General features: G+C 42.7%; 1 protein-coding gene across 1 annotated transcript in view; it reads left to right on the top strand.

The window, feature by feature from the left end:
* The first annotated feature begins 495 nt into the window (after positions 1-495).
* LOC144893095 (ubiquitin carboxyl-terminal hydrolase 36-like) overlaps positions 496-23,881 on the top strand; it is a 34,665-nt gene continuing 11,279 nt past the window's right edge. The window contains exons 1-4 of the mRNA XM_078782752.1: positions 496-581; positions 11,257-11,458; positions 14,383-14,493; positions 16,629-16,728. Of these exons, the coding sequence (XP_078638878.1) occupies positions 11,281-11,458; positions 14,383-14,493; positions 16,629-16,728 (389 nt within the window). The 5' untranslated portion in view covers positions 496-581; positions 11,257-11,280. The remainder of the gene's footprint in view (positions 582-11,256; positions 11,459-14,382; positions 14,494-16,628; positions 16,729-23,881) is intronic.

Consider the following 23,881-nt stretch of genomic DNA (forward strand, 5'->3'; position numbering starts at 1 on the left):
AGTTTCTCAAAGCAAAACAAAGTGTTTAGGCCAAGTAAAAAAAAAAAAAATGTTTCTCGTCCCCGCCCGCTTCCGTTTTAGTCGCCGCCTACTTTTATTTCCTATTTAATACTTTTTTTTTTAAATATATATTTGTTGAAAAAAAAATCGTTTTGCGAAGAAAGTCGGTGTAAAACTCGCCGTTTCTGGGCGTTTGCTGATCGTATCTTGTGCATTGATGATCTGAACTATTATGGATCGCGCCCTCTAACGGAACTTCCTGGTTAATACACGCTCGGCTTAACGCAGACACTTTGTGCTGAAGACGGTCAATTCTCGCAGCGGCTGTGCACTGCGCAAGTGCAATTTACGTGTAAGAATGTTGCATTTCATACTTTTAATGGTACAAATTTGAGTGGGGAATATGACGATATTCGTGTGTGTAAGCATACGTTCGTCGACAAAAGGTTTGAAGACTGAAGTCTTGGTTCGCGAGATCAGTTGTAGATGAGAAGCGAACGTTGAACGAGCTCTTCGCTAAATTTGCCAGTGGAGAATTTGACGATGGAGATGACATTGGTGATGGATACCAAACAACGAAAGTAAGTTGGCGTCGTGATATAGCGTAAATATTGAAGCCATATCAAGACATACATTTTCTGGTGTACTTGTTTTTAAATACTTGGTGCATTAAAAAATCCATATGTAGCTGTAACGCTATACTTGGATGGCCTAGTACTAGTTGTAGTTTCGTGTATTCTGAAGTGTGAATACTGTCAGGCCATAGTCCTACCATATGATGTTGGTTTAATGGTGGGAGGTGGGAGTACAACACGGGTCTCTGGCCCTGTTGTAGTTAATAAAGTAGGCCTAGATTAGGCCTACTATATAAAGTAGGCCTGAAATTACAGGCCTTTCGGTAACAATCAACACTGGCATGTTTCACATTACATTGGACAAACTATAGAGTCTTTAAGTCAGCCACAGTGGTCATTCAATTCATGGCAGCCATCTTGGAAAAAAATAGCAAAAAAAATGAAAATAGTAAATAGTAAGGGCCTCCCTCCTCCTTTTTCAAAAAAGTCCGGACGAGAAACATTTTTATTTTTTTACTTGGCCTTATCAAAAACCAAATAATAATAATAACATGAATTATCTTACAAGGAACGTCGACGCTGGAGCAGCCATTAAGACAATCAGTTTGCGCTATTGTTAACAACCTATGGTTGATGCTTATTACCAACATACCAGCTCGCCCCATTACCATTATCGAGTTTATGAACGTCTTCTCCATTTGAGCATACAGTGTTCTTCCGTCCTGAACGTACGTCTGTCCGTCCGTCCGTACGGGCTAAACCTTGTTTTTTATCAGCAACTACATGTCCGATTGAGACGAAACTTTCAGGGTAGGAGCGACACCCGTGCAGAATGTTGTTATCATAATTGTGACGTTATAGGTCACGTGGTGTGGTGACTATCTTGGATTAAACGCAAATAATTGTGTTTTTGTTTTTTTCTATGCAAGATCGAGGCTCGTGAAAGAGCTAACATTAATCACACAAAAAGTCAAACCGACACATAAAACACAAAATAAGGGGAGCGGTAGACAAGATGGGGAGAGAGGGGGAAGGACACAAACACAACATTTGAGAGCAGGGACATCGAGAGAACTGTGCGTGGGGGTGGGCTTGGCGGGAAGTGGGAGAGGTATAAAACTTATGGACACTGCAAGGACTTCCAGGAAAGAAGTTGGAATTTCAAAAAGGTGTATCTGGGGTGAATTAGCGGGGGTAGAAAAGATCAAGGTTTTGGATGGGGGAACATAAGAGATGGTGGTGAACAGCGGTTTTAAAGACCTGGAGGGAGGAGTGGGATTGAAGGGAATGGGGGAGTTTGTTCCAGAGGCGGGAGAAAAGAGGAATGAAGGAGTGAAGGTGAGCAGAGAGTCTTGATTTTGGCAGTTAACCATAAGAGGGTTGCAGGCAGATCTTGTGTGACCTGTAGGAATATTTGGGGGACAGAGCCCAGAGAGAGCTGGGGGGGCAAGGCCAGAGAGGGATCGGTAGAAGACGGAAAGACCACCGACCTGCCTGCGGTGAGTGAGCGAAAGGCCCTCGGAGTTAGCTTCATCGCAGGAGATTCCAATGATTTTGAAAGCTTTGGTTTCAACAGCGTTAAGCCGAGCGAGGTGTGCGGCAGGAGCACTGACCCAGAGGGAGGAACAGTATTCCATTGAGCTGCGGATGAAAGCCTTGTATGTGGTGAGGAGCTCAGGTGTGCCGAGGAAGGACTTCGCACGACGGAGTATGCCCAGTCGACGACTGGCTTTGGATGACAGCTTGGAAATGTTGTTTTCCCAGGAAAGATCATGGCAGATCGTGAGACCCAAAAGCTTGAGCGACAGAACGTCTTGGAGAGGATTGTTGAGAAAGTAGATGGGAGGGTTTTCCAGTCGGTCTTTTCGGAAAGACATAGTAAGAGTGTGAGATTTGTCAGGATTGAAAGACATGTTCCACTTGTTTGACCAGTCTGTCATTTTGTCCAGGTCTGCAGAGAGTGAGGAGGCTGCAGACTGCCAATCTGAGGGATGAGGAATGGAGCGGCAGAGAGTGGAGTCATCAGCAGAGAGATAGAGAGGATTTTCCAGAGAGTCGGAGAGATCATTGAGGAAGACCAGAAAAAGCACAAGGCCCAGAACACGACCTTGGGGAACTCCAGCCAGAACAGGAAGGGGGAGATCAGAGAAATCCATTCAGGGCCACACGTTGACTACGACCAGAGAGGAAGTCCACAAGCCATGCGTGGAGATTTCCATGGATACCATAGTAGGAGAGTTTGGTGAGCAGAGCTGGGTGCCAGACAGTATCGAAGGCACGAGATATGTCAAGGGAGACAGCTCTGATTTCCTGTTTGGCATTGAGGACCTCCATCCATTTTTGAGACAGCAAAAGCAACATGTCCAGAGTAGAATGACCTGGTCTGAATCCAAATTGATGATCGGAGATCAAGCCATTGGAGAAGAGGAAGGATTTGATATCCGAAGCAATGATGGATTCCATGACTTTGCTGATAATTGGGAGCAGGCTGATTGGTCTGTAGTTGCAAGGATCTGTTTTTGCACCTTTTTGTGTAAAGCGGTAATGTATGCTGATTTCCAAGATGCTGGCAGATGACCTTGAGCAAAAGAGAGGGCGAAAAGAACAGAGAGAGGGTGAGAATAAGCAGCAGAGCAGGATTTTAGGACCCGTGGGCTGATGCTGTATGGTCCAGTTGCAGAATCAGAGTCGATGTTTGACAAAAACTTCTCCACCTTGTCAGGAGAGAAGGACACAGAGTCCAGGAGCAGTTGGGTTCGACTGGGTAAGGTGGGAACAGAGAGAGATGGGTTTCGGACACAAGATTTTGAGGCAAACACAGAGTTGAGGCATTCGGCTTTGTCACGTGCGGTGTCAACTGTGTGGCCATTTGAGGTAAGGGAGGGGATGGAGGGGGAACAAACACCAGAAACGGATTTGACCAGATGCCACCCGGATGTGGAGGAAGGAGACAGGTTTGAGAGTTCATTCTTGAGTGTGCAGAGATCGTGCTTCCTGGCACTCCTAACGGGAGACACACACTTGTTCCGAACTTGGTGGAAGGAACTGAGATTGCCTTCAGTTGGACTTGCCATCCACGAGGCAAAGGCAAGTTGTTTCAGGGCAACTGCCTCACCACAAGATTCAGTGTACCATGGATGGGAGGAAGGGTAAGACAACTGAAGACGAGATGGGATAAATCTGTGCATGAGAGAGAGAGAGCAGTTTGCTTTGGAAGAATTCCCAGGAAGAATTGATGTCAGAGGCAGTAGAGATGGGAGACCAGTCCAGATTTTTGATGGCTGCTTGCAGACCGTGCCAGTCAGCCTGAGTGAAATGCCAGACTTTTCGGCGCTGAGGAGGCTCTCTGAGAATGGCCAGAGAGATGCCCACTTTAACAAGCACATGATCAGAAGAACCGATTGGAGCAGAAGAAGAGCAGCAGACATTTGCAGGGAAGTTTGTCATAACCAAGTCTAGAAGGGAAGATACTCCATTGACTGAGATCCCGGTCAGGAAATTGACAGATTGTGTCAGTCCCAATGAGTCGCAGAAGTCCTTTGCTGAGGTGCCATGGCTGGTGATATAGGAACCCACACCCAGCCAGTTGGCATGATGACAGTTTGAAAAATTATTTCTCGGAGACCGCTAAATGGAAAAATTTAAAACTTGGCACATTGTCACACGGGCTTTTGGTTGTGTCGTCGTGACGCTGTTACTGTTGGAGCCACGCCCTCCGAAGAGGGTTCTTGGTTTTATATAAGCCGTTACGACTTCCGTTCGCTAGCAGTTGCTGGAGATTTCTGTACAATAAACAACCTTTTGTACCCAACGAAATGGCCTCTTCTTATCGTCTTCGGCAACCGCTAAAGTATCCTCACGACCCAGCTACTCACATGCTCCGTTAAAGTGTTTGCCGAATATCTTGTTCCGACTGTCGTGGTATAACAAGAATGGTACCATGCGAAAGCCAATCATCGATTTACTGGGTTGCAAAGCTAATAATCGACTTAGTTGGAACAACTAGAACAATGCGATTTTGTCTCCAATAGGCCTCCATATCGTCCCACAACAGGTAGATGCCCTCGTTCACTGAACTAAAAATAAAAAAGTTTGATTTAAATCCCTTCAGCTGTTTTGAAGTATCACATTTTCACCAGCCAGGACAGGTTTCACATCGATCGATGAAGCAGTTTCAGAGAACGGATTTTTTAAAATATCGGTTTTCAAGCTAATATGGCTGCCATACCACATGACATATGACCTCAAAAATGTGCACTCTGCATATGTATGAGTAAGGGAACATGCTTGTGAAGTGTTGTGTTGATCAGGTAGGGTTCATTTTTCTATCCAAGATGGCTGCCAAACCACGTGACCTACGACAACATTTACAAACTATATGCAACAGTGGTGTTAGATTATATTTGTAAAATTTCGCATCAATTGGGTGAGCACTTTCAGAGATATAATTATTTAATATTTTCCTTCAATCCAATATGGCTGCCACACCATGTGACCAAGGATGTTTTTGTGATCATATTTTAACGCCATGCCTCGTCAATGCAATGTAAGATTTTTAGGATGAGGAATTCGATTAAAACATTTTTGGCTGATGTACCACTTCACCTATGATGTCATCATTACCATGCTTTTATTCCCCTTTGGGTGTACTTGACAATGTGCCAAGTTTAAACATTTTCCATTCAGTGGTTTCTGAGAAATAATTTTTTAATTATTTGCGTTTATTCCAAGATGACTGCCATATCACGTGACCTATGACCTCATAATTCTAAAAACATTGTGCATGGGTGTGACTCCTACCCTGAAAGTTTAGTCTCAATCGGACATGTGGTTGCTGAGAAAAACGAGGATGAGCCCATCCGGACGGACGGACGGACAGACGGACAACCCGAACATATAATGCCCGAAAACAGACGGACAACCCGAAAACATAATGCCTCCGGCCACCTTCGGGGAGTGGAGGCATAAAAATTCGTGTCTGTTTCATCATAACTAATGGGGGGGTGGGGGGGGGGGTGGGTGCCCATTGGTCTATTGGACCAAATTTCAGAGGTCTTCACGACCTTGTAGCATACCTGCCTGCCGGATTTGGGGGTCTTTTGCATCCTTGAAGTCTTTTGGGTCTTCTGGTTCTTTTGGGTCCTCTGGGTCTTTTGGGGCTTCTGGGTCTTTTGTGTCATTTGGGTCTTTTGTGTCATTTGGGTCTTTTGGGGTTTTTGGGGTATTGAGGATCTTAGGGATCTCAGAGACTTCAATGGTGGAAAGAGTCTCAGCAGTCTGAAGAGTTAAAAGGTAAACATTTCAATAGTACGTCACACGTAATTAATGAATAGACGTACGTAATTAACAGACACAAAAAGTATGCCTCACAGTCACACGCACGAACACACAACTCATCCATTTTATCGTAGAAGATGTCGATTTAAAAAGCACGTCTCCAGTTTTGAAGAAGAAGAAGAAGCAGGAATGTTAGCATCATTCAGCGTCACGTTCCCAGAAGGTCGGGGTATCAGGTATGCACCGGTAAACATAAATACGAGTTCCCTTATGTTGTGCAACAGCCAACGTACGTAATTGATTACGTGAACGTAATTGATTGATTACTTGCCAGTGGCAAGTTCGTTGAATGGTCCCTGAACCTGTCGGTTGTTATAACCTTGGCCGAGTCAAACGACCACGGACAAACCGTAGGTTAGTTGTAACAATGTAACAAACGAACCATAGGTTGGGAATAACAGCGTAGGCTTTGATGGGCGTAATGTTTGTGACGTGACAATGTCGATAGTGACGACGTCACAATGTGACGTCACTCAGGCTGTGTCCCATTTTTGTGGCGTGGAAGGTTATTTTCGTGCTGCTGTGTACATTCCCCCGTGCTGTTTGAACGAAAGAGTACGAAGAGTACGAGGACCGTCGAGGAATCAAGAAACAAGATATTAATACGAGGTGAGGCCGAGAAGTAGCAGAGATGTGCACAAAGTGTTAAACCACAAGGTGTTGTCGGGGGTCACTGATCTCTATACGAACTGGACTGCGGGACATGCAACAGGAAACGAAATCAATGAGCCGCCATCTTGGGACCATCAACAAAACATCACTTTGTCGTGTGCGCTGTGTTATAATCAGAGTATTGATTGTTTTTGTGAAGTTAAATCTTCAGTTTTTAGATTAGTTTTTAGATTTAGTGTAATTTGCTTAATTTTATTTATATGAATGATGAAGTACAATTGAATCTATGATTTATTTGGGGTCGGCCCACAACAAGGTTATCCTTTTTTGGCTGCCTCCCTCCCGTGCATGCATATTGCACTTCAAATTTGTTAATTCAGCTGAACCCCAACATCGTCTCGGTGAGAGGTGGTCCTTGAGACTCGATCGCTCGTATCGGGGGTCTGCGGCGGTGGGTGCGGTGGCCGGGTGCTCGGTCGGTCTGGTGTGGCGTCCGCGGGGGTCGTCGTCGTGCGCTCTGAGGCCCGGCGGCTTGGACTGGGCGCTCGTCCGTCGGGACATGGGGCTACTCAAGGTAAACCATTCCTTAGGCCAAATTAATAAATCACTTCAGCTGAACAAATGAAGTAAAATTCGTAATTAGATCGTGATATACTGCTGTTGCGTTTTGTAAGCTTTTTGATGGTCCCAAGATGGCCGCCGCTTTGCATCGGCGGCTTCACTCCAGATTGTACAAATAGTGCACAGCGCCCAATCCAGTTGGTGTAGAGATCAGTGTCGGGGGTTAGTGATCGAGCAATGGTCACACAGATTTCTCAACACTATGAACTTCTGGGAAGTTGGAGTGAATTCAGACTCGAGTTTCTCAAAAGCAAAACAAAGATTGTTTATCAAAAAACAAATAATAATAACATGAATTCTCTTACAAGGAACGTCGACGCTGGAGGAGCCATTAAGACAATCAGTTTGCGCTGCTCTTACCAACATATGGTTGGTGCTTATTGCTTATGATTCCAGCAATAAAGGCCTGCCTTTCTTATAATAAAAAAAGGTAAAAAAATCAAACATTTAAACAGCCTTGGACGTGCACCTTGACCCCATGGCCAAGCCACACCGTCTATCAAGGCTGCCCCATTAGCATACCCATGCACCTCAACCCAAAGGCTGAAGCACATGGTCATTCAAAACGCATGCATCCTGACCCCGAAGGGCCACAATGCATGGTCATACAATTGGTTGGTGCTTATTACCAACATACCTGCCAGCCCCATTACCATTATCGAGTTTATGAACGTCTTCTCCATTTGAGCATTCAGTGTTCTTCCGTCCTTCTGTACGTGCGTCTGTCCGTCCGTCCGTACGGCTAAACCTCGTTTTTATCAGCAACCATATGTTCGATTGAGACGAAACTTTCAGGGTAGGAGCGACACCCATGCAGAATGTTTTTATGATAATTGTGATGTCATAGGTCACGTGGTGTGGTAGCTATCTTGGATTAAACGCAAATAATTGAAAAATTATTTCTCGGAAACTGCTCAATGCAAAAATTTGAAACTTGGCACATTGTCAAGTACTCCAAATGGGGAACAAAAGCATCGTTATGATGATATCATCAGTGAAGTGGTGTACCAGCCAAAAATATTTTAATCAAATTCCTTGTCCTAAAAATCTGAAATTGCATGCATGTGATCGATGACCCATTTGTATTGAAATATTAAATTGATGACATCATAGGTCACATGGGTTGGCAGCCATATTGGATTTAACCTAAAACTTCAAAAAAACACCTTCTCCAAAACCACCGAATCGATTGACTCAAAACTTTACGTGTATCATTGACTTGGCATGGCAATTAAAAGATTATCACAAAAACATCATTCGTCACATGGTGTGGCAACCATATTGGATTGAAGGAAAATATTAAATAATTACATCATTGAAGCGGCTTACCCTATCGATGCGAAATTTTACAAATATCATCTAACACCATTGTTGCATACAGTTTGAAAATGATGACGCCGTCGGTCATGTGGTTTGGCAGCCATCTTGGATAGAAAAACGAACCTTATCCGATCAACACGAAACTTCACATACGTGATCCCCGAGCCATACATATGCAGAGTGTACATTTTAAGGTCATATGTCACGTGGTGTGGCAGCCATATTAGCTTGAAAGCATGAACGAGGGCGTATACCCATTGTGGGACTATGCAGAGGCATATTGGCGGCACAGTTGCATTGCTCCAGTTTTTAACATACAAGAAACAGCCACTCCCTTCAGGAACATTGGGTAGGGAGTGAGGAGGGGGGGGGGGGTATTTTTGTGCCCATGGCCTGACCCTGGGTACAACCAACAAGGATGCAAAATTTGGTGTAGATTGGCCGAGCCCTGTTTTCTTTCTATGATTTTCAGATGTACATACATGCACACGTACATACATACATACATACACACCCATAGGCACACATATATACATACCTAAAACACACATACATACATACTTAATACACACATATATATACATACATACATACTCGATACATAGTCATACATACATACATACATACATACATACTCGATACATACATACATACATACATACATACATACGTACATACCACATACATACATACTCGATACATACATACATACATACATACATACATACATACATACATACGTACCTACCACATACATACTGTTATGAGGCACCAGGGTTCGGGGGTGACCACAATGGTGTTCCTCGGATTTGCTCCCTGTCCTCCGGACCTGAGGCCACAAGGCCACGGATAGCTCTGTGGCCCAATGGGTTGTTAAGCAACTGGAGACGGACGTCAGTTAGGATAATCAGGTACAACAGTGTCCTCTCACCCTGTTGTCGTGTTGACCTTGGTGATCTGATGACCTCAGCTAAGGACGTGCCTTCAGCATTCACCCATCTTTCACAACTAATATTACCACGATGGCTGAGTGAACTGTCAGTGAATGCACAGGGTGATGTCTGGCAATCGAGGGGGTCAGCGCATATTGGGCGAACCTTGACCCATCCACCAGTCATGAAAAGTCTTGTTGAGCCATTTGTGGACCTGGAGACTCCCAGTGAGCAGGTGCGATTTCTTCTTGTGGGGCTTTCGTAAAGGCAAGGTTTACGCAACTCAACCAGTGAATATTCAAGATCTGCAAGAGTGGATTAAAGCAGCTTTTGGAGAAATTATTTGTCAGAATGCGACAGAAAATGGTCTTGGAGTATTGCAAAAGGATACACCCACTGCTTGAAAAATATGGAAATAACGTCGAAATTCATCACTAATTTTGTTCACTTCTGAATTCAATAAAACAATATTTACCACAAAAACTTGAAATATGTACATATATCCTGTAAATATTTTGTTTGATTTTGTTTCTTAGCAACATATTTACAGGGGTTCAAAATTGGGAATAGATAAATGGCCCATCCTGTACACATGAGAGGGTGTGGCATGTGAGAGGGTATCAAATATAGCCTCCAAACTCCAAAAGTGCAACCTGACGTCGTCTTATTACAGTGTATAAGGGGATGTATAAAACTAAACTCCCGTCATTTTTTGACTATCTTTAAAATCATTATTTTATTAAAATTGAAATGCAGTCGGACCCCAACATCCGCGTTTCAAACATGCGTGGGACCCCGTGTATTCACAGTTGATAAAATAAGACATGCTTCTTCATACGCAGCCCTGTTCCCCACGTATTCGCGGTTTTTCATGGGCGCAAAAAAACCCATCTCCCACCAGCTGCGCATATGACACTTCTAAAAGCATCTTCTGTGCCTCACGCATAAAACAACTTCCAGCTATACATAAACCATTTCCCACCAGCTGTACACGTCACAGTTCTAAAAGCATCTTCCATGCGTCACGTCACGTATAAAGCCACTGTACATGCGTAACCACACGGTTTGACATTCTTTTCGTGGGTGTTTTGCGGGTTTTTTGCGAGTGTATTCACGATTTTTCTGATCTGCTCTGACATTCACAGCCCTGTGCTTCGTGTATTCTTGTTTTTTTTGCGGGCATATTCACGGTTTTTCTGACATGCTCTGACATCCACAGCCCTGTGCCTCGCGTATTCTTGTTTTTTTGTGGGTGGGTGTATTCTCGGTTTTTCACGGGATTTTTGATTTTCCCTTATTCGTCACGAACTGCCAAGAACCTATTTATCCCCCATTTTCCCATTGAAACAGTGTCTCCACATTCACGGATTTGATATTTGCGGTATTTTCCAGGAACATATCCTCCACAAATGTCGGGATCAAACTGTATCGACCTGAACACTGCATGGGGTATCGTGTTCTATGAACTCTCTAGTTAATGCATGGAATGGTTTCACTAGAAAGGTAGTGTCAGCAGAAAGAGTAGATAAGTTAAATTTTGAGTAGATAGGTATCTGTATGCATTGGGGTACATGGATATTTGCAGGTTGTATGTGGATGGGTGTTGGCATCTGATGTTGGTGTAGCCCAGGAATGTTGGCCAAATGACCTCCTGTGCCAAAGTTCCTTGTCTATCCTTGTATATTCCTCTATATACCATCAGCACTGCACCATTTGGCATATTATTATCCCAGTATAACATAAAAGATCCAATCCAAAGCACATGACCTTGTTGCGTTTGTGCCTCACCACATTGGTGTGGAAAGTAGAATTCTTATGTTGTTTGAGTTGGTGTTTTCATTTGCCATGCACATTGGCAGGGTCTGTTAGAAGTTCCAGGGACGATGTCTTCTCCTGAACACGAGCTTCAACTCCAGTGGCCGAAAAATATCGGATATGCAGCTGGACTTGGTCAGGCGATGAAGGAGGCAAACAACAGCTACATCAGCGCTGTTCTTCAGTGTTTATTCCACACTCCATCTCTTGCAGTTTACTTCTTATCTCGTGAACATTCCAAAAACTGTGAGTGCCATCACTATTTCCAGACTTGTTTTGATTGTTTTAAACTGTCTGCAGCAGTAATTTAAAGTTTTGATATCATCACAAGATTTCCACAGTCCATCCTTGATCCAAAATCACATGCATGACTTCAGAGATGGCCAAACAGCCAACTGAGGATAACATGGCAATGAGAAATAACTTTTTTCACTTCCTGCTTCATTGTGCATCTTTTTCATACATATATGCAAAGTGAAAGGTTTGACGATAAGACGGAATCATTCTTGGTTTTTGAAATATGCGCTTTCTCCTTTAAATGAGATTTAAGCAAATTAATGATGAAATCAATCAAGTCGTTTTCTTTCAAAGCACTTTTCATCTATCATATAAAACACAATGTCAGTTTGTGTTTGTACATATGTCCGTCCCCTTTCATAAGGATAGGTTTTAAAGACCAATCTTTTAACATGAATGTGTGCTCACTACGGTCTATTTTTTGAGGATAAAAAAACTCGAAAAACAATTTCCATGAAAGAGCAATTATGTCTCTTCTATTGGAAATGTAGACGGTGGCTTGCAAACCGAGCATCAAGGGCGGTGTACAGAAGCGTTTTTTAAATAACAATAAATACAAGGCGCAGGGAGGTGAAATTCGCTGCATGTGATGTGCAACATGCGCAGAGTAAAACAAGTGTTCATTTAAAGCTGTAGAAAGTCGAATAAAGAAAAAAGATAAAATGAACAGATGTTTGGAACTACAGAACTTTAAAATGCAATAAAACAAGCACGACATAATAAGAATATCCAAAGCTTTTGGTGCTGTATTCTTCAAGGTAAATCACAATAAGTTAAAGAAGGAAGTGAAAGAGTGTCCATATATGAACATGTCTATGTGAGATCGACACTGATTGGTTGTCCAGTCATGACTTAATTATTATCCGTACACCCATTGGTTGACTCAGGCACCACTATCTCTGGCTCGGATTGGCTGGAGCAGAGTTGAGAGTGGATGACTCACCATTTGTCATCGCTCATCTGGTGTGTTGAAGAATCATTGTATTGTATTAGAGCAAAAAACGATATATAGCACGACATCTCAAAAGGTTTTGGACGGATTCGGACAAAACTTGGTGGGCAGGTTGGGCGTGTGACATAGTCAGGGCCCTTAGGGATATTTTGGTTCAAATTCTTCCAAAAGCATCAAATTTGGCGCAGATGTTGCCCATGCCATACTCTTTCGATTTTTGACGGGCGCCAGGGGCGGTATGATCCAGGGACCATACCGGTCCATCCCACCATGTCACCTGACCTATGACGTCATAATTAGGATATGCATCCAATCACATGGCGTACTATAAGTGGTCAAAGTTCAAAATGAATCGATCGAAAAATGAAGGCAGGGATCCATTTTTAAGGTTTTCATAAAATCCAATATGGCCGCCAGGTCACATGACCTATGACGTTATATTTATGACATGTATACAATCATGTATACATGAACCCGGATCATGATCGCACAAAAATTAAACACAAGGATATGGCATACAGTTCAAAACATCAAAATCCGTACCTTTGTAATTAGACTGATGAACTGCATATGCCTGAAAATTAGGAAACAGACATGTAAATATTTCCTCTAATTGTCAAAAATAAGGTCAGAGTTCGATTACCCAACTCAGAAACATAAAATGGTGAACCTCGTGTAAATCTTGACAAAAAACGCAAAAACCGACATGTTTGACTCAAAAATGACCTTTAAGATGACCTTGAGGGTTGACCTTGACCTCGTATCATCAAAATAACATCATAATTGGATTCCTCGACCTCGAAAACCCCTGAAAAGTGGTATCATACATGATTCCAACCCTTTTGGTTATTTAACTGATTTTCCTCTAATCCGGCTGGCGGCCATTTAGTATTTCGCCAATATGGGGCCCCCGGAGGGGGGGGGGGGCGCCCGTCTTGGCGCCCGTCAAAAATCGAAAGAGTATGGCATGGGCAATATCTGGGCCAAATTTGGTGCTTTTGGAAGAATTTGAACCAAACGGCCCCAAAATATCCCTAAGGGCCCTGACTAACAAGAATGTATTGATTCGATTTGGGTGAAGATTCGAATCCGGATCCAGACACGAGAATTCTTTTATTTTCTACGCGATTCTTCACCATTGGGGTGGGGGCCGAAAACGATATAAAGCATGATATTTCAAAGGGTTCTGGATGCATTATGACTAAACTTGGTGGATGAGTTGGTTAGACGACAAAAACAAGCCGATTAGATTTTGGTTCAGGTCCGAATCCAGATCTGGCATATCAGTGGTATACAAAACCTAAACTGGTCAGCCTGGCGGAGGTGTGCTCTTTACCGAGTGCGTCATAGTTTTCTTATGTTGTGCACTTATCAATATTCGGAATTGTGTTACTTTAAGAGCCTTCAACATCCACAAGGAAATGCTAGCATATGGGAAAGCCATGTTTACCTTCATCCCAAGCACAGTGCACTGTTTGAGCCAACAGCCTGTCCGTAAATCACCAGGTTGCCAGTTTAGAGTCAAGGCAGGAAATAAGCCAACACTAAGTTAAGGTGATTTTGCTTCCTCTGAGCTTTCCTGTCACTTCTCCAAATGGCACCTGTTGGAACATGTCTCTTGAAAGATGGCACTCCGTCATGGAAGGAAAACGTTTGGGTGATCCCACACTTGCCAGCCTGACAATTACTTTTGTGTTACTTGCATTTTCCTGATGGAACAAGGCCATCACAAACTTGATTATCCACATATAAATTGTCATACAGTGACGTGGTGGAGAGGAAATAAGGGAGACATTCACGGTGTTTGGCAGGAAGTTAGAGGAGGCTTTCTGAGAGTTGTGAAATTTGAGTGAAAAGCTCAGAATAAACGTCATGTTCAAATGATCCATTTTGTATAACATCTTCTTTTGTCCTTTTTCAGGTGAACAAGGTGATTTGTGCACGATGAATTGCATGGAGGAGCTTGTTTGCAACATGTATAAAATCGGTTGCCGGGTCGTCTGTCCTTCATGGTTGATCAGAAAAATGTTCCGTAAGATCAACTTTTTATCGTTGGCAATGGGCACCCTGCATATATAGGTTAAAACACATCAGTACGTAAAGTGTTCTGGGTACCTTGAAAACGAAAACACATAAGATAATAATGTGCATGTGTGTGAATAATTTGTTTTAAAAAATTAATAAAGTTTCTACTATGTATCAACCAACTGCACACATGCTGGGTGTGATGTATTCTTCAGGACAAGCATTGGACAAGCACGATGTGTGTACACATTATAGGCAACAAATGATATTATTAATTATATTATTATTATTAATTGTTATGAATTCTTATAATCAATTATATTATTTATTAATTATTATAGGCATTGTAGGCACTTTCTGCAACTGGATTGCAATTTTTTTCATGCAGCTGGATGAATCAAGTGGTCCCTTTGAAACCGAGAGACGTTAACTGCATTGAAAATACATTACTTCTTCATGCAGCTGTAGGAATCAAATTGCCCCCCCTTTATATGAACTTTTCTAGAGCATTACTTGGTTCCTCCTAAGAACACAAGGGTAGTCCAGCATGCACACGAGATTTTTTGAATGTCCCTTATTTTCTATCGTTTGGTATTTTCCACAAGCCATGGAATGTCCCTTATTTTCTATACTTTGGTATTTTCCACAAGCTATGGAATGTCCTTTCTTTTCTGTAGTTTGGTATTTTCCACAAGCTATGGAATGTCCTTTCTTTTCTATACTTTGGTATTTTCCACAAGCTATGGAATGTCCCTTCTTTTCTATACTTTGGTATTTTCCACAAGCTATGGAATGTCCCTTCTTTTCTATACTTTGGTATTTTCCACAAGCCATGGAATGTCCCTTCTTTTCTATAGTTTGTTATTTTCCACAAGCCATGGAATGTCCCTTCTTTTCTATAGTTTGCCACATGGCACATCCCATATAACGGGGCCTTTTCTATGCCCCAGGCATTTTTCTCAAGAATGAGTACTGGTTTACTGGTAACAGGGGCAATGCATCAGTGGCACAGCTGCGCTTCCAAAAATAATGCAACCAGCAGCCACATGCTGCACACCAAACAAGTTTATTAACCATCTAGGACCAAGCAATACTTTTACCATGAATTGAATGGAATTCAACATCCACATCCCTTTTTATAGGAATTAACATCTGATCCGATGTGCCATACACTGTTACAGAGTATTGGTTCTGCCGAAGCAGTTTCTTGATCTGGGGTCAAGCTGGGTGGTTTGCCAACCCTCTACCAGCAGTAGTTAGGGTAATAATTTGGAATCTTTATATTTCTCAATACAAATTCAGGTGGGACTGCTGGCTTTACACAACCTCTCCCCCCCAACCATTCCCCTCCCCCCCCCCCCCCATCGTTTACATTCCCCAAGGGCAGTCTGATATGAGCTGCAGAGCCCACCTGCTGGCACAACATCAGAATGGCAATTTTAGTTGGATTAATCTCCACAGAGAGCATACATTCATGACCAGACATTTCGGAGGTGAACATAACTCCAACTAAGCAAAATAATCTTGTCCCTCGGTCTATATACCTGGTTTTCCAAAGAGCTTTCACGTTCAAGTACTAATTTCGCTCGACTCAGTTTATCTTCTTGAGATCTGACAGCAAATTGGAAACATTCAACCCAACATAATAGGCCAATTCTATTTTGATTCTATAAAAATCTTGCCACATTTCTGTCCTTTTTTTTTGTATACAAGACCGAGGCTCGTGTAAGAGATAACATTAATCACATAAAAACAAACTGACACATAAAACATATGATAAAGGGAGCGGGAGACAAGATGGGGGGAGAGAGGGAAGCACACAAGTACAACATTTGAGAGCAGGGACATCGAGAGATCTGTGGGAGGGAGAGAGCTTGGGGGAGTAGGCATGTGAAAGGGGGGCGGAGGTGGGAGAGGTATAAAACACATGGACACATGCAGGCAGATGTCTGTCTTCCTCTCTAGACTTTCAACATCTTTTTTCACTTTCAACAACAAAAACTTTTTTGACATCCAACATTCTCACCTCCTCACATAAAACCCACTTTTGTCACAAGCCGACACTTGACAGACTATATTATGATTGCTGGCTGCTAAATCTTTATTTTCTTTCACTTTCGGTACGTGTTTGTTTTTATGCAGAAGTCCAAAGGAATTTCACCTTATTTCAGGAACGAGATCCCTTCAATTTACTGCAATGCGTTTTGAAGGAACTTCATCAAGATTGCTTTCATGGAGACAAGTAAGGCCTTTGGGTGTGTGGGGGGAGGTGTGATGTAGTTGGTGTTTCAAAAAGGTTTGATTGCCTGTTTGGTCGGATTGAAGGGAGGGAGGAAATTTGACTTATGATGATGTTGGCTGCTTTACATGTTGGAGTGATCTTTTTTTTCTCTCTCTACAAGAGAGAGGCTCATTGAGGGAGCTAGGTTAAATTGACAGTGGGGTAGTGGGGAAGTGGGGCAACAATTGGCCACTACGGACAAATAAATAGCAAACAGGAAAGGAAGAGAGGGAGAAGGGATGAGGGTGAACCTTGATCCTTTCTACCCCCTCTAATTTCACCCCAAATCCACTTTTTGAGGTGCCGACTTCTTTCCTGGAAGTCCTTGGTGTCCTTGCGTTTTAGACCTATCCTGCCCCCCCCCCTCCCCAGGCCCTCTCCCTCCCACACATCTCCCGATGTCCCTGCTCTCAAATATTGTGTTTGTGTGCTTCCTCCCCTTCCCTCCCCATCTTGTCGACCACTCCCCTTTTTATATACTTTGTTTGCTTGTTTGTTTGATTTGTTTGTTTGATAAATGTTAGCTCTTTCACGAGCCTCGACTCTATACAAAAAAAAACAACTGAAATCAGCAAATAAGAGGGTCAATGGGGCTAGGAAGGGTTAAAGGGAGTAATAAAGATCATGGAGCAGGATGGGGGATGGCATGAGGTGGTGTTGCAGTGCCTCCTTGAACCCTTTTTACTGCAGGCTATGCAGTCACGTGAAAAAGTAAGTACACCCCCATGCAAAGTTTTGACTTTTTCAACATATTTCAACATACAGCTATTTGATCTTCATTTCAACAATATTGATAGATAAAGGTGATATAATATAACAAATATCATTGAACATTTCCATTTTGTAGTCCATTGTATAATTTAAATAAACATAAATGCAAATTTCGCATGTGGAAAAAGTAAGTACACCCTTGGCACCAATAGGTGGTATTGCCCCCTTTGGCAGAAACAACCTCAAGTAGGTGTTTCTTACCAGTCTCTGACATTGACTGGGAGATATTTTTGCCCACTCCTCCGTGCAGAATTCTTTCAGCTGTGCGATAGTTGAGGGGTTTCTTGCATGCACAGCTCATTTCAAATCCCCCTACAACATATTGATGGGGTTTAGTTCCGGGCTTTGCCTTGGCCATTCCAGAACCCTCCATTTCTTTCTTTTCAGCCATTCCTTGGTGGTTTACTGGTATGTTTAGGGTCATTGTCATGTTGCAAGGTCTACCTTCGGTTGAGCTTCAACTTTCCGACAGATAGCCTCACATTATCCTCAAGCACCCTCTGGTCAATGAAGAATTCATAGTGGATTCTATAATGGTCAGCTGCCCAGGCTCTGATGCAGCAAAGCTGCCCCAAACCATAATATTTCCACCACCATGCTTTACAGTTGGTATCAGGTTCTTGTGGTCAAATGCTGCCTTTGGTTTTCGCCAAACATGTCTTCTGGTACTGTGGCCAAATAGCTCTACCTTTGATCATCTGTCCAGAGCACATTGTTCCAGAAGTGCTGGTCTTTGCCAAGGTGTTCATTGGCAAACTTTAGTCTTGCCTTGATGTTCTTTCTGGAGAGCAAAGGTTTCCTTCTGGCACACCTCCCATGTAGATCTAATTTGTGCAGCCTCTTTCTAATGGTAGACTCATGCACTTTGACATCAACAGTGGCAAGAGCTACCTGTAGGTCCTGTGATGACATTCTGGGGGTCTTCGAGACTTCTTTCAGCATCTTGCGGTCTGCTCTCGGGTTGAAACTTGCTGAAGTGGCCTGGCCTGAACAAGTTGGCAGTTGTTTGGAATCTTCTCCACTTGTAGATGATCTTCCGGACAGTCGAGTGATTGATTTCAAATTGTTTGGAGATCTTTTTAAATCCCTTCCCAGACTCGAAGGCATCTATAACCTTCTTTCTGAAGGCCTCAGAGAGCTCTTTTGATCTCGGCATGGTGACACTGCACACTTCAACAACAAAGAGCAAACCAAACTAAATGTCTGAGGTTTAAATAAGACAGGTTCCTCCAAGATCCTCTCCAACGATGTTCTCATCATTTGCACCTGAGCTGGTGCACCTGATTCTAATTTTAGGTATTTGAAGTAGTGATACATGTGGGGGTGTACTTACTTTTTCCACATGCGAAATTTGCATTTATGTTTATTTAAATTATACAGTGGACTACAAAATGGAAATGTTCAATGATATTTGTTATATTATATCACCTTTATCTATCAATATTGTTGAAATGAAGATCAAATAGCTGTATGTTGAAATATGTTGAAAAAGTCAAAACTTTACATGGGGTGTACTCACTTTTTCACATGACTGAATATATATATATATATATATATATATATATATATATATATATATATATATATATATATATATATATATATATATACAGACGTAGCATTTAATATGGAATATTTTTTTGTGGGGGTGAACTTACTTTTCAAGATGTCTTAGAACCAAAAGTTCATTGGGATTATGTTGAAATTATTCTAGATTTTGTTAATGTGACCTTTAAAAGAAACAAAAACCACATTTGACATTTTGAAACAAATAAATTGATCCTTGAAAGTGATGCAAACTGATATCGAACTCAATTCATGGACAGTACTGTGTTAAACTTCTGTACGTTTTCCAGAAGTATCTCTTTATTTTGCACATTAGCCAAATTTTTTTAATAACAAAAACCAAAGTTAAATTACGACTGGGATTACGGACAGTAAAATTACAGTTCAGTACTTCGTGTAACCCCCACGAGCATTCAGTAGAGCACGTACACGTTGAGGCATGCTGTTCACGAGATTTGCCAAGGTTTGGACAGGAATCGCTTGCCATGCAGTGACAATAGCCTGCTGCAATTCACGCACAGAGGTCGGCTGCTGGTCCAAGTGGTCGATTTGACGCGTTAATTCTGCCCACAAGTTCTCTATCGGATTCATATCCGGGGACATTGGAGGCCACTCCATATGCTCTACACCACGGTCAGAAAGAAAGTGTTGGATCATGCGAGCACGACGAGGCCGTGCATTGTCATCTTGGAAGACAAAGTTTCCTCGAAAGGCTGCACAAACAAATGGAAGCAATGTTTCTCCCAGAATGGCCCTGTGCTTGAACTGGTTCAGGTTTCCATTCAGAACAACCAGGTCAGTTTTGCCCCCTGCATGAAAAGCAGCCCAAACGGTCACCCCACCACCTCCAGCTTGGAGTCTTGGCACTATACAATCTTTGTTGTAGGCTTCATGCACTTGCCTGCACACTCGGACGTGACCATCTTGACGATAGACCAGAAATCTAGACTCGTCACTGAAGATCACGTGATTCCAGTGTCCTGGCTGCCATTGACGGTGCTCTCTGGCCCACTGCAATCGGCACTGGCGGTGTTGTCTGGTCAGGCGTGGCTTTCTCAGGGGACGCCTGGCACGATAGCCTGCTTGAACCAGTCATTGGTTGACTAGCCTTCTGGATACAGGCACATTTGTCAGTTGCTGCCACTCAGCCCTAAGCCGATTAGCTGACTTGGTACGGCCATTGCGGACCAACCGGTGCAGCTGGCGATCATCCCTCCTTGTGGTTCTGCGGGGATGTCCTGGCCTCGGTATTGGAGTAGGGACACCCATCTGAGCATTTCGTTTCAGGATCTTTGACACCTGACCTTGAGTGATGCCATACTGCCGAGCAATAGCACGCTGTTTCATGCCGTAATTTCGTAAAGCCACCACTCCATGACAAACAGCATTGGTGAGTTGACGGACCATCTCCAGAGGAAGCGGCAATAACTTTTGGAGATGTGCAGCAGTTGTTTTCCATGAATACAGAACGCAACAACCCTTGTATACCCGACTGTGAAGCCAATCATCAAATGCACCTGTCCGTACATTTTGCCACGCCACCTGTGATATAATCCTGTTGTTGACTTCTTGCTGCGACAGACAATCAGTGACATGGTTCTTTCAACAAATAAATCACCAAAGTGTAAAAGAAACTCACTAGATTGATATACTGAGTTAAGAAAGTAAACCCGTTAAGAAAAAAAAAAATTCCATATTAAATGCCATGTATGTATGTATGTATGTATATATATACAGTGGAACCTTGACTTACGAGTTTAATTCGTTCTGTGACCGAGCTCGTAACTCAATTTGCTCGTTTCTCAAATTAAATTTCCCCATTAAAATGCATTGAAATGCTATTAATCCGTTCCAGCCCGCCAAAAACCACACCAATTTTTTTTTAAATATACAGTATATATAAAAATATCTCGCGCTTTATATTTCACTTGTATGCAGCATACAAGTTGGCAGGATGGCCTGGACTGGAGGTACGCACACTTGACTCTAAACTGTCCAGCCTGGGTTTGAATCCCGACCCAGCTATAACCTGTCATGGGTGAATCACAGGCAGGGTGATTCATCAATGTGTGTACCGCTAAACTGGGTGCCCCGTTTGCGTCCCATTAGTTGTTGGATGTTAAGGATCTCACCGTGTTTTCCACAAAGAGAAGGCGAGCTATCGCCGGCACTCTGAACAAGTTGTGGCCTGGCATGCTCTTCTCCTCTGCCGTTATATACGTCCTCCTCGGCATCTTTTTCCAGAAGAGCCCTGTCTCGTCACAGTTGAAGATTTGCTGGGGGATGTATCGTTCGGCTTCTATCAGTTCGGCAAAAGTTATAATAAAATCTTCAGCTGCCTTCACATCCGCCTCACCAAGTCGACAACACGCACACCTCGCTCATGTTTTTCGACGATTGCGTGTTTTATATCCAAGCACATCATCCTCTTCTTCTTCTCAGTACTGCCCTTGGCACTCAATTTTTTTTTAAAGGTATTCTATTTTAAATTATATTTTGACTTTTGTTACAGCCTTCGTTTTATAACGTTTTTATAAATGCGTGTTTGATCTGAGGGATCTGAGGGGAAAAAAAATAATCTCCTAAGGTTGAAATAATTGCAAACGAACACAAACAACAACAACAACAACAACTACATTGAGTGACGTATCGGTGACGCACTTCCTTTGCAACTTGCCGGGTTCGAAGCTAGGCCTTAGTGTGAGCATGGAAGCTTGTGTGGCGCTGCTTCGCCGAGAATTCCCCAGTATAGATGTCGAGGTTTTCGATTACGTGAAAGGTGTGCGAATTGTTTGTATCGTCAGCGTGTTTGTCTCTTTTTACACCTGTTTTCGGCCGCTGGCCTGCTCTGGCTTACCGCACCGGTGCTATATACGGCAGACTATATACATATAGACTTAAACAGCAGCTATATACGGCAGAAATGCTTGCACGGCAAGATAACCACGTGACCGGAACCCACCTGGTGGCGGGTGGCGTAAGCTCGTAACTCAGATCTCGGCTCGCATCTCAAAGCAATAAACCGCCCGAGCGACGGCTCGTATCTCGGATACCGTTAAGAAAGTAAACCCGTTAAGAAAAAAAAAAATTCCATATTAAATGCCATGTATGTATGTGTATATATATATATATATATATATATATATATATATATATATATATATATATATATATATATACATACAAATATATATATTATATATATATATATATATATATATATATATATATATATATATATATATATATATATATACAGTGAAACCTTGACTTACGAGTTTAATTCGTTCTGTGACCGAGCTCGTAACTCAATTTGCTCGTTTCTCAAATTAAATTTCCCCATTAAAATGAATTGAAATGCTATTAATCCGTTCCAGCCCCCCAAAAACCACACCAATTTTTTTTGAAATACTGTATATATATAAAAAATATCTCGTGCTTTATATTTCACCTGTATGCAGCATACAAGTTGGCATGATGGCCTGGACTGGACGTACGCACACTTGACTCTAAACTGTCCAGCCTGGGTTTGAATCCCGACCCAGCTATAACCTGTCATGTCGGTGTTTCACAGGCAGGGTGATTCATCAATGTGTGTACCGCTAAACTGGGCGCCCCGTTTGTGTCCCATTAGTTGTTGGATGTTAAGGATCTCACCGTGTCTTCCACAAAGAGAAGGCGAGCTATCGCCGGCACTCTGAACAAGTTGTGGCCTGGCATGCTCTTCTCTGCTGTTGTATACGTCCTCCTCGGCATCTTTTTCCAGAAGAGCCCTGTCTCGTCACAGTTGAAGATTTGCTGGGGGATGTATCCTTCGGCTTCTATCAGTTCGGCAAAAGTTATAATAAAATCTTCAGCTGCCTTCACATCCGAGCTTGCTGCCTCACCATGCCTGACGACGGAGTGAATGCCGGTCCTCTTCTTAAAATTATGAAACCATCCCCGACTGGCTTTGAATGACTCTTCCGATGCCTCGTCCGTTGATGTTCCTGCCGTCTGCTGCACCAAATCCCCGTAAATGTCTCGGGCCTTCTCACACATGATGCCCTCGGTCACGGTATCTCCTGCGAGCTGCTTCTCCGTCAACCACACAAACAACAACTTCTCCATCTCTTCATGGACAGAGGTCCGGAGCTTTGAAATAATCTTAACGCCCTTGGCTGGCGTTATAGCCTTTATCGACTCCTTCTGCTTCAAAATCGTACATATCGTAGAAGTACTACGATCGTACTGCCTCGCCAAGTCGACAACACGCACACCTCGCTCATGTTTTTCGACGATTACGTGTTTTATATCCAAGCTCGCTCGCTCGTAACTCAGATCTCGGCTCGCATCACAAAGCAAAAAATCGACCGAGCGACGGCTCGTATCTCGGAAAACTCGTAAGTTGGTGCACTCGTAAGTCAAGGTTTCACTGTATATATATATATATATATATATATATATATATATATATATATATATATATATATATATATATATATATATATATATATATATATATATATTTATAATATTGCAAGTTGGTGGGTCAGGTTCTACACGTGCCATGAGCAATGTCAAAATACTGTGGGGAAACACCGAGGCTGTGGCTATCTTAGGTGCAGAAGGGGAGTGAGATCTGAGGGTCCGAGCTTCATTCGGGATGTGGGAGCCAGAGTCAACAAGTAAAAGATGTGCATGGGGTCCGTCCATTACCCCATCTATTTATTTGTTTATCACCTCATCTTCGTCGCCGATCATTCATCCCATCATTCTTTGCCAATCATCAATCTGT

Source organism: Myxine glutinosa, chromosome 7 (assembly GCF_964187855.1).
Source record: "Myxine glutinosa chromosome 7, kmMyxGlut1.1, whole genome shotgun sequence".
NCBI lineage: Eukaryota > Metazoa > Chordata > Myxini > Myxiniformes > Myxinidae > Myxine > Myxine glutinosa.